Source organism: Blennius ocellaris (genome assembly GCF_963422515.1).
Source record: "Blennius ocellaris genome assembly, chromosome: 2".
In the NCBI taxonomy this organism is placed as follows: Eukaryota; Metazoa; Chordata; class Actinopteri; order Blenniiformes; family Blenniidae; genus Blennius; species Blennius ocellaris.
This window is the reverse complement of record NC_137651.1, coordinates 29,227,887-29,240,296: the sequence shown is the minus strand read 5'-3', so window position 1 is coordinate 29,240,296 and position 12,410 is coordinate 29,227,887. Positions and strand designations below refer to the sequence as shown.

At 43.8% G+C, this 12,410-nt stretch overlaps 1 protein-coding gene across 1 annotated transcript; it reads left to right on the top strand.

Moving 5' to 3' along the window:
* Positions 1 to 3,767: 3,767 nt before the first annotated feature.
* On the top strand, positions 3,768 to 11,335 carry LOC308141101 (high-affinity choline transporter 1-like; the record flags this gene model as incomplete). The annotated part of the gene is made up of 8 exons (XM_080511109.1): positions 3,768 to 3,951; positions 6,825 to 6,941; positions 7,228 to 7,358; positions 7,880 to 8,020; positions 8,808 to 8,951; positions 9,106 to 9,259; positions 10,369 to 10,586; positions 10,745 to 11,335. 8 exons carry the CDS (start codon positions 3,768 to 3,770, stop codon positions 11,294 to 11,296), a joined length of 1,641 nt encoding a protein of 546 aa, XP_080367235.1. The 3' UTR covers positions 11,297 to 11,335.
* Positions 11,336 to 12,410: the final 1,075 nt, after the last annotated feature.

The following is a 12,410-nucleotide window of genomic DNA, read 5'->3' as shown; positions in this document are numbered from 1 at the left end:
ATGCAAATTAGCCATGAGCACCAGACAGGAGAAAGCCTGACTTTGAGTAACTTTGTAAATAAAGTCACTCAGTTCCAGTGATAACAAGCTGGAGCTGCTGGAGGAGAGCAGAGCTCCGGAGGTGAGGCTCCACACGCCAAGGTTGTGTGGCCGAGACGATGAGCCTCCCATGGGCTCAGGAGAAGCATGTGGGGGGGGTCAGTTGGTGGGTCAGATGGAGTTCTGTGAAAAGTGAATAAAGCCCCGGAGATGTATCCACGGCACGAAGCCTGTTAATCCTTAAAAATCCATATATTAACCACTTCATTATATAAGCTGCAGGGATCAAAGCACGTGGAAAAAGTAAGGGCTTATAGTCCAGAAAGTAGTGTAGTTAAACTATTTATGGATCCGTCAGTTTTCCAATGTGTGTCCACATTCTCACTCCTATACAAGTGGTTCCTTGGGTTTTCAGAAGAAGGAGTGGGAGGAGTTGTGGTTCAGGAACAGTCCTGGTTCTCCCATGCAGGTCCAAGGAGCTGGTCGCTTGAGATCTGTGATGAAACTTTGTCCTGTGTGATCCAGGAGGAGCTGGCCGGTGTTTTCTGTCATTTGTTGGTGGAGTTCGTTATGAGTTCTGGAGGCATGATTCAGTCGTGATATAATTACAGGAATCGATGAGGATGGGATTTGAACCCACACGTGCAGAGCACAATGGGTTAGCAGTCCATCACCTTAACCACTCGGTCAAGAGGTTAAATTAACCACTCAGTGTGCTGCTTTTTGAATGGCCCCTCAGGAATAAATCATTTTATTTGACTTGTCCGGCACCCCACTTGAACTAATCTGACTTCATGCCAAAGTACAGAGACACAGAGCCTACAGCAGTGGTTCTGGAACTCTCTCAGCACTTCCCACAATACATCTCTGGACACGGTGGTCGACCATCCTCAACGCTTTGAAACGCATGTGTACACTGGATCGGTGAATCCCCATGGCCCCTTGATCATCTGTGAGAGGGTGAATCTGGTCTGTGGTTCCATGGCCAGGACTGAATCTGAGGTTTGACCATTGGTTGGAGTCTCCTTCCCAGTACCCGAGCGTAGACTTTCCCTGGGAGGCTGAGAAGTGTGGTCTTGAAGAAGTGTGTCTTGTGGAAATGTTGGAGGTGAGCATGCAGCAATGTCAGTCGGCTGAGGAATCAGACTGCGATCGAACATTTTAATGATCCTTTCACGTAATGAGAGAAATGTTTCCATCAAACGTCTGAGCGGAAAGTAAAGGAAATGTTTTCTTTTAGACACGACAGCAAATATGATCCAGCACAGGAATTGATTGTGTCTGATCTAAAGTTACAAAAGGCACAACAAAAACTAATCTTCTCAAAAGTAAACATTCCCACAGTAGACATCTTTTGCCTCCACTTCCCATAATGATTATTTCTATCGCTTCTGGTGCACACGCTGTGACACAGGGAGTTAAATCCCACACCACCTGTGGACTTTCACAATAAAATGATGACATGAACAAAAGAACAATACAATACAGGCCACTTCTTTTGTCCAGGCATGAATGCTCCCCTGAACTCAAATGCAACCAGACTAAGGTTCGCTTCACGGCCAATGTCAGGGACTATCAGCGGACTTTCCAGCAGATGGAGCCGGAGGACGCCATGGAGAGCGCTGTGCATTTTGGGTAGTAAACAAACAAAGCTACAGGCCCCGGCATACATACTCCCATAAGAAGAAGGACAGTTGGCCCGCTGCCATAAATAATTCTTGTTGGCAGGAGAGTTCATACTCCGAGAAGAAGCTGTCAAACTCTAAGGCCACGCCCCCTCACCTGCATTGTAACTTTTCAACTGAACAGCTCTCACTTCAAATGTTTTCAGAAACACATTTTTCTGAACTGTTTCACTAATAAAAGAGAAGATTTGTCTCTGAGCCGCCATGTTGGTTTGGTTTTAACTGCAGGAGCTGAGTGATGCATTCAGAACTGCATGCTAATGTTTGTCGGGGTGATGATGGCTTTATGTGGGAGAGCAGGTTGCTCTTCAATCTTACACAATGAGTCATTTGAGAGAGAGAGAGAGCGAGAGGAGAGAGAGAGAGAGAGAGAGAGAGAGAGAGAGAGAGAGAGAGAGAGAGAGAGAGAGAGTTGTACTGTTGAAAACCTAGGCAAACTTGTTTTTTTACATTTTCATTTACTTTGATAAGAGATGCTATCAAACAGTACCTGAGCCTTTCAGTCGAAACAAAGCTGAGGAATTTAGGGGTGACCTTTGACTCGTTATTGTCACTGGAGCAACATTGTAGACAGCTGGTAAAAAACAGTTGTGTCACATCGCCAATCTCAGGTCCGTGATATCGAGAGAGGAGCTCAAAATGACACCTGGACTACTGCAGCAGCCTCTTCACGTGCCTCAACAAAACAGAGCTGGCTCGGTTGCAGTTCATCCAAAGCTCAGCTGCGAGACTCTTGACCATCACCAACAGGAGGGCCCATATTACCCCGGTGCTGATATCACTCCACTACTCAATACTGCTCTGAGCTCAAAGAGTTGGAGGAAATAATGAAGCTACTGCCGTGGTGCCAATTAGGTGTGTTGTTCTGGGCCACATGAGTTGACAGGTGATCCCACTAGCATTTGTCTCTAACTCTCCAACACTGCTGGTAAATAACTCAACCTCGAAGCACAAATCAGATGAGAAGCTGGACTTGGATGCAAATGAGTTTTACTCCTAAGAACCAGCAGAATTCAGAGTCTCTGCTTGGTCCAAGACTGACGACACAGTGTTTGATTCTACCTCACTTCCCTTCTCTGGTCTGCTGTATTACCTTTGGCATCATGCCTTTTATGTTATTTTTGGAACCTACAACACACATTTGGAACTAAACATGTCTTCAAACGTCTCCTTTAGAAAGACCCTCCACTGGGTTTTTCCCTCTTTTGGGTCATTTAATGGTGTCGTATTCCTCTGAGGGTCACTGAAGCTTATTTGGCCCTGCTTATTTCACGATTAGAACCGTTGGCAGAGCATCCCTTTTAAAAACAACAACATTGCCATGGATGCAATACCTGGACAAAACACCATTTCATTGAAAGGGTTAACAAGCTGGATTAATCTTCCAATTACCATTAGAGAATCTTTCACTTTTACTGCATTTGAAAAAGAACTGAAACTGTGGTTAAAGGCTAATCAATCTTGTGATCAATTGTAAGACCTGATTAAATGTTATTGACTGGGAAATTTGTTTATTTCACAGGGGTGGTTGTAAATAGGGTATATACTCTATGTCCATGTTTGTTTTTAAATAATTGTTGTCTTGAATGTACGAGGACTATGGATATAAAGTAGCCCATGGCTAAATCTGGTGCATTTACACAAAGTGACTACTGAGTGTCCATTAATGTGTACGATCCTCTGGAAATATACTAATAAAGAAAGAAAGATAAATACAGCACAGACGTAGGCCACGACATCATTACTCTGACACAGGTCCCAACATATATGACAGATTTATTACTTTGTTTATATTATACAGCTTCCGCATATAAAAAATTTTCGGCACCATTACAAAAGTAAGTATGATTTTCTCTCCACATATCTCTAAGCACTACTGCATTGGGCAATATGGTTTAAATCTCTACACGACAAACAACAACCGGTTTGACCAGACTGATTAGCTCAGACGAGGGAGGATTTGTTCTATGATAATTTAAATGTTCACCACCAGCAGTCACTTGTTCAGTCAGTCACACCTCAGACAGTCTGCGGCGGTCCATCATGGCCGTCAACGTCCCCGGTGCCGTGGTGATGGCGGTCTTCTACCTGCTGGTCCTCGGGACCGGCGTCTGGGCCTCCTTCAAGTCCAGACGGGAGCAGAAGAAGAGTGCAGCCACTGGGATGGAGATGGCCCTGCTGGGGAACCGAGGCATCGGCTGGCTGGTGGGGATCTTCACCATGACAGGTGAGCGCCACGCTAACGCTGGGATTTCATTACCCACTGAGTAATCACAAAGTATCTGGACGAGATTGAGAAGACTACAGTGTAGTCAGACACCACTCAAGGTAATGACAGGAACATTTGGACCTCCACCCTTTCGGCTGATCAGTTGGACAATTAAGGGTTATTTGTTCTGTTTAGTTTTCTGAAGACTGCCAAAATAAATTTTAAAAATTCAAATAAAAAAAAAATTCAGATTTCAAAAGACGCCCTGAATTAAAGGTGAGACACATTGTATGAGTTAAATATACATTAGAATACAGATACAACATGCAGTTTTCCACCAAGTTGATCAAATACATAACAATGAGACAAGGGACGTGTTGCACAATTCCTTTACACACTTTAACAATTCTCAGAGTTTTGGTTGGTTTTAAGGGTTGGAGCTTCTCCAGTCTAAATAATAGATGTAAACTCTGCAGGTCAAATAGAAACTGGTCAATGAAGTGATGTTAACAAGCCAGAGAACTTTCTATCCTCCTTGTAAAGTGCCTGAAATGTACAACGTACACTAAAGTATTGAAATTGTAAAATCATCTGAAATAGTAAACAAATACATCAAGTGTCCAATAAGGAATAAATAATTGGTGCTTCAGTTCTTCAGTATAAAACTATATTACAAGTTTCAGTCGAACGTCTGAATGTCGAAAGTATTTTAGATATCTGTACTTTAATCTTTCCTTCCAATATGATTGTGAGAACAAATATCTACTTTCATGACTTTAAACTGCCTCCTACATCTACATAAGAGCCTGTGACCTTACTGGGTGGAGTTAATGCAAACTGGCTCATGTCCAGGGTGTAATCTATTACTTCTGAAAGTTTTCCACTGTTTGTGATCAGACTTGTTGCTACATACTTGCGAATTTGTGAACCCACTCATAAATTATGTTGATGTATGATGTTAGTCATGGTGTTTTTTGGAACGCAGCAAACTGATAAGATAAGATAAGATAAGATCGCCTTTATTAATCTCACAGTTGAGAAATGTACTTGTTGCATACAGCTCTTGAGGACACATGAGGAAAGGAGAGGAACCTGCTTGTGTCTATTTTTAGCACACTTTACAATTCAGTTCAGTTTATGCAATGGTATTTCTACAGCTTGTAATGCCTTTGCTTAACCCCATGAAGTCATCCACAGGGAAAGGTGGAGCATTTTGGACATACCCAAAGAGTCGTAGCAGTGAGACGAACGACTGCTTCCTGTGTGTCTCTGTTAAAAAGCCCAGAATAAAATGAGTTGATGTGAATGTGATTCGCTTTGTAAAACGTCTGGAGCCATCAGATGGTGTTCAGTTCCATGTGTGATGTTGTCTTTGATGTGAAATGTGTAGGTTGTTAGAAACAAGTTAGTAAATAAAGATTAGCATGCAGACCCTGTGTCTGTGTGCGGCAGAGCTAACGTTGGTTTCCAGGTTGCTAACTTCTCAGAATACCAGATCTCAGATGGAGAAAGAAACCACCCTGATCCAACACTTGGAAAAAGTGCTAATTATGGCTGAACGGAAACTATTGACAAAGTGAGCAGATGAGCAGCGGGACAAGGACCTGCTAAACGAGACGATTAAACACTATAATTCAATAAAACATGGCCTTTTCAGCAAGAGACAAAGGCTGCCATCTGCTCTCTTCCAGAAATGTTTAGTGTGAGTTATAATGGGGTCCTACTGGAGGAAAGTCGTTCCTCTGAGGCCACGAGTGTCTGAAGTAAAGTCTGACGGCTTTGATGCTCTATAATCTGATGTTAGAGGAGGAAGATGCTCTATAATCTGGTGTCAGAGGAGGGAGATGCTCTATAATCTGGTGTCAGAGGAGGAAGATGCTCTATAATCTGGTGTCAGAGGAGGGAGATGCTCTATAATCTGGTGTCAGAGGAGGAAGATGCTCTATAATCTGATGTTAGATGAGGAAGATGCTCTATAACCTGGTGTCAGAGGAGGAAGATGCTCTATAATCTGATGTTAGAGGAGGAAGATGCTCTATAATCTGGTGTCAGAGGAGGAAGATGCTCTATAATCTGATGATAGAGGAGGAGGATGCTCTATAATCTGATGTTAGAGGAGAAATATGCTCTATAACCTGATGTCAGAGGAGGAAGATGCTCTATAGTCTGATGTCAGAGGAGGAAGATGCTCTATAATCTGATGTCAGCGGAGGAAGATGCTCTATAATCTGGTGTCAGAGGAGGAAGATGCTCTATAATCTGATGTTAGGGGAGGAATATGCTCTATAATCTGGTGTCAGAGGAGGAAGATGCTCTATAATCAGATGTTAGAGGAGGAAGATGCTCTATAGTCTGATGTCAGAGGAGGAAGATGCTCTATAATCTGGTGTCAGAGGAGGAAGATGCTCTATAACCTGGTGTCAGAGGAGGAAGATGCTCTATAATCAGATGTTTGAGGAGGAAGATGCTCTATAATCAGATGTTAGAGGAGGAAGATGCTCTATAATCTGGTGTCAGAGGAGGAAGATGCTCTATAACCTGGTGTCAGAGGAGGAAGATGCTCTATAATCTGATGTTCGGGGAGGAAGATGCTCTATAATCAGATGTTAGAGGAGGAAGATGCTCTATAATCTGCTTTAGCTGAAGTCAGAGTACATTCAAGTAACAGGACATTATCTAATGTTTTCAGTACCTGTTGAACTTCACCAATGTACTGAAAGCAGTTTGTTTGATAGCGGTTACTGTGAATAGGCCTCTATCCTGCCAATAATTTTATTACTGATACTTTTCATCCCTCAACCCTGGATAGAGGAACATTGGAAGCTGGTGAGAATTTAGTTGTTTGGCTGTTATTTATTCAGTGATTCTGTGTTTTGTGATCCATCTCTCAGCCACGTGGGTCGGAGGAGGTCTGCTTGTTGGCACTGTGGAGATGATGTACACGCCGTCAATGGGACTGATCTGGACACTCATCATGTTCACTGCATACAGTTTGGGGTTCATTGTTGGTAAGAGTTACAGTCATATCTGCCAGGTTACTGCTCATCTGGATTTGAGAAACACTCAAAACACTCAAAACAGAAGAGAATTGAAGAGTTCTTCAAACACACCATGATAAACAAGGAACATCTTCTGCTCAGATGTTGGTTTGTGTTTCTGCAAAGAAAGCAGATTAATGGAAAGGATCAATGCCTGACAAGTTATTATGTATTTTTTTTTTATCAGTGTTTGATATCTACATCTTCAAAAACACTGTATACTTTTTGTCTCCATCTGTTGCACTTTTCTCCTCAGGTGGTTTGTTCTTTGCGAAGCCGATGAGAGACATGAAATGTGTCACCGTGATGGATCCGTTTCACTTGAAATATGGAAAAATCGCTGCAGCTGGACTGAGTCTGCTTTCACTTATGGTGGATGTGACCTGGGTACCAGCAACACTGATTGCACTTGGTAAAAATACATTCTCCTGGGATTTGGTAGTTTTATTTTGACAGTTGCTGTAATAACAATCTGGTCTGTCTACGAGAAAGGCTGTGTTCTTCCAGTGTTAATGTTTAGAGCTCATCGTGTGTGTGTGTGTGTGTGTGTGTGTGTGTGTGTGTGTGTGTGTGTGTGTGTGTGTGTGTGTGTGTGTGTGTGTGTGTGTGTGTGTGTGTGTGTGTGTGTGTGTGTGTGTGTTGCTTCACTAAAACAAAAAGCCCCAGCACCAACCAGTGGCCCACCATGAAAACTGCAACCTTTCTGCCATCATGTTTTAACCGTTTCTATGGAAACAGACTTTGTTTTTAGAATGTTGCCGTGTAAACTTGAAACCTTTCTGAGATCAAAACACTGAGTTTTCACTTGAAACGTCGTGGTGTAAACGAGGCTTTATACTGGCGTTACTGTGATGCTCATTGGCTGCTGTGCTGTGGACCAATCCTGACGGTGTCTGACAGGAGGAACCATGAGTGTGGTCCTGGATGTGTCCTTCTCCGTCTGCATCTGGATCTCTGCTGCCGTGGCCGTGGTCTACACCCTGCTGGGAGGCCTCTACTCGGTGGCCTACACTGATGTCATACAGCTCGTCCTCATCTTCATCAGCTTGGTAAAGGCTGCTGGAGTAGTGTGTGTGTGTGTGTGTGTGTGTGTGTGTGTGTGTGTGTGTGTGTGTGTGTGTGTGTGTGTGTGTGTGTGTGTGTGTGTGTGTGTGTGTGTGTGTGTGTGTGTGTGTGTGTGTGTGTGTGTGTGTGTGTGTGTGTGTGTGTGTGTGGTGTCATTACAGCACCCACTAGTGGCCAAACTAATAAACTACATCTTGTTCAGTGTTTCTGCTATTTTTGCAGGAAGGGCCATCATTTTCTAAATGATGGCCTTTCCAAAAGTTTTTTTTGAAGGAGATTAGGGCTTTTATTATAAAGGCCCCAGCCTTGCTGACCACGTAATATCCATTTGGAAGGTTTTACAAAATGAAGACTATTAATTTGAAGGAGTATGGAGCTTTTATTTTTAAAGCAAGGACATGCAGGTTAACTGGCCAAAGTTGAATTGAAATCTAGTGTCTCAATGCTGTGAATTACAGAACAATGTTCTCCAAAGGTGCAGTTACAGTGACATCATTGAGATGGAGGGAGCATGGTGAAGAGGTCAAATGTGGCTTTATTTAGGCGGAAGAAGAAGAAGAGGAGGAAAGAAAGGAACGACAAATCATTCAGTATCCTTGCCCCCTGGCAAGGCTGGTGGAAGGGTTAGGGGTAGGTTAGGGTTAGGCTTTTCCAAACCCTAACCCTGCCAACTGAAGTATATTTCTATATAATCTGATACGTTTCAAGGAGGGTTAGAAAGAAAACCTCACAGGTTCTGTGTATTTATTGTTCCTTGTCTTTTTCCTACAGGTTGTCTGTGTTCCCTTCGTCATGATGAACCCTCACACCGTGAACATCAGCCAGACTCTGCTGAACAACTCTTTACACTCTCCATGGATTGGCACACCAGACGTTAGAAAGACATGGTTACTGATTGATGAGTTCTGCTTCTTGGTAAGCTGAGTCAACAACATCAAGTAATATCATCTCCAACAATCACACTGCAGTAGGACAGCTCATGTCATTTGTGTTTCTGACACTTCAAAACTAAATTTGAGGAAGAAAATCAGCACATTTAATTTTTCATTTACTGCGTTTTGTTTTGAAGGGACTGGGCAGTCTGGGACAACAGATCATCCACCAGAGAATCTTGTCGTCTTCTTCTGCTGCGACGGCCAAGCTCACATGCTTTGTTGCTGCTTTCATCCTGCTTGTGTTTATGATTCCTCTCGTACTGCTCGGGGCGGCCGTGTCGTCTACAGGTAATCAACAGCTTTACCTACTGAAGTCAATTGTGAAAAATTGTGTCTGTGTTATGGTCAAGTAAGATCTAATGTCATTTTGAAAAATTGTCCCTCTGGAGGCTCCTGCTGAGGCAGAAGATCAAAGTGTTTCCCAGTTTCTTAATAGGGGCGTAGAAGATGAATGAGAAGATTTTCAACTTGATCAGCAGTTTCCATCAAGCAGCCATCTACAACTCATCAGTAATGAATTCATACAGTTATATAATGATGATGTCTGCATAGAGACTCGTTTACAAATCAATTCTCTGTGCAAGTGAATAAAGTCTCCCATGTTACAGCCTCTAATATCAAACAGCACACATCTGGTAGTGGATCCCTGATCTGAGTCACAATATTCCTTTTCTATTGTGTTAGTGCTCAATGTCAACTGGTCAAGTACCGCCCTCCCTCAAACTGCAGCAATCAGATCCATATTAAAGAAGCACAACCTGGATCCAGAGCTCCTCTCAAACAAGCACCCTCTCTCAAACTCTCCCTTTCTGACGAAGATTCTGGAAAAGGTCATCACCCTGCAGATTCAAGGACATCTCCGATCCCAACAACGTCCTCGGACGTTTCAATCAGGTTTGAGACCCTCCGACAGCACAAAGACTGCTCTGACAGAGTTTTAAATAACCTCCTGAGAGCAGAAGACTCTGGCTCCCCCAGCCTACTGATCCTGCTCCACCTACTCAGTGCCACCGTGTTCCACCAAGACTGAAAGAACGAGATTGTGGACACAAGTGTCAGGACTCGTGGTGGAGCCATTGGTCCTTCACAGTAAAAGGAGACAGCTAAAGTGGTTCAGGACAACGGCTCAGAGATCCACTGGTGTCCTCTAACTGAACCAAGGACATCCGACTCAGCCCCTCAGCCCGGTCCAAACTACCAGGAGAAATGACATCTCTTGAATGGTCTTCCAGAAGCTTGATGTCCTTCAGACGTGTTGGGGGAAGACAGGGGTGTCCGGGCTGATTGTCTCTCCATACTGCCACTGGGACCGTATGCAGGCCAAGTTGGATAGACGATGAATGAATTAACCATTTTAGGTCTATCAGTCGAATCATTCTCCTGCTTCCGTCCTTCAGACTGGAACATGACCTCCTATGGTTCTCCGTCTCCATACGACCGTGGGGAAGCAGCTCTGGTCCTGCCCATCGCCCTGCAGCACCTCACCCCGACCTTCGTCTCCATCATCGGTATCGGATGTGTGGCTGCCGCCGTCATGTCGTCAACTGACTCTGCTTTGCTTTCTGCTGCTTCAGTTTTCACCAACAACATCTACAAGAACCTCCTGAGACCAAAGGTGAGCTGATCTAGAATCCAACTAAACTGCTTCTTCTTACGACTACAGTACCCAATTCCCCATTCAATGGTTTTGCTGTATGGAGAGGAGCCAATGAGGATGATTTGACAGAATGAATGAATGAACATCTGGTTTATAATTCATTGTTTTCTCCCCAGGCATCAGACAGGGAGACCCTGTGGGTGATCCGTGCTGTTGTGGTTGTGGTGGGTGTGGCTGGAACATTTCTGACCAACCTGAAAAACAGCATCGTGCTCTTCTGGTTTCTTGGAGCCGAAGTGGCATACATCCTCACCTTCCCTCAACTCGTCTGTGTCCTCTTTTCTAAAGTGTCCAATGCTTACGGGGCTCTTATAGGCCTTCTGGTGGGACTGGGGGTACGACTCCTCAGTGGAAACAAATCTCTGGGACTGCCCGTCATCCTCCATTTCCCAGGATGCACTCTGGAGGAGGGCGTCTACGTCCAGTACTCTCCGGTTAAGACCATCTCCATGGTGTCTGGTCTGGTCTCCATCTTGCTCTTCTCCTACCTGACGTCTGAGCTCTTCAATAGAAACCTGCTGTCTGAGAGGTGGGACGTGTTCAAAGTGAAACACCGGCAGCTGCCACAAACACCAGCAGGTGGCGCCACAGAGCTGAAGGAGAATGAGAAGCGGAATGGAAACCTCCCTCCTTCTGACATAACAGAACCAATGATGAGCACATGTTAACATTCCTGTCTGGTGTTTATTTACTCATGTAATGAATGAAGGGGGTAACTACAATCAAGGCTCATCAAATCCATTGCTTCATGCTCCTCGTCCATCCCTCCATCTTGTATTCTGCTTATCCAATTCAGGGTCGGGGGTTCTGGAGCCGATCCCAGCTACTGTGGGCGAGGCCAGGATCCACCCTGGACAGGTTGCTGGTATGTCACAGTGTCACGCTCGTCAGTCCAATATACATGAAATGTGATGCAATTAGAAGAAGCTCTTTTTAAACATGGTACCTTATTTTCAATGTTTCATTTAATTAAATCTGAGACATTTCCAGTCAAATGGAAACAAACAGCACCAACATCCTTGTGGTTTTTTTTTGTTTGTTTTGGTTTTTTTGCCACTGAGGACTGATGCATTGTTTAGTATCATTATACTTGTTCGATGTGTTGAACTTTCTTGGTTTTGGTTTACTAAGTGGCTTAAAGGAGCCAATTAAAAATACCTTGTTATATTACTGAAGTAGATTTCAGAAGTATCTGTACTTCACTTGAGTTTTCACATGTATTCCAACTTTCACTAATACATCAGTTAGTGAGTGAAGTCGAATAATTAGAGGTAGAAAAAGCTTGTACAGTAAATAAACTGTTGTAATCCAAACATTTGACTTTTTATGTTGCTTTAGAGAAACGGTTTACAAAGAAATAGAATATATAGCAGGCCAGCGGCTAGGGAGCATAGACCCCCCCACACCCTGACATACTCACACAAGACGACACCCATACTTATATATAGAATACACACCCCCACACGCACATACACCCATGCTCACATTCACCCCACCACACACACAAACACACGCAGACACTTACACACACACACCCGCACACACCTATCTGCACTCGTATCTCCCTGATACCAATCTACACTGTGATCTCCCTGATACCCATCTACACTGTGATCTCCCTGATACCTGTCTACACTGTGATCTCGCTGATACCCATCTAAACTGTGCTCTCCCTGATACCTATCTAAACTGTGATCTCCCTGATACCTGTCTACACTGTGATCTCCCTGATACCTCTCTACACACTGTGATCTCACTGATACCCATCTACACTGTGATCTC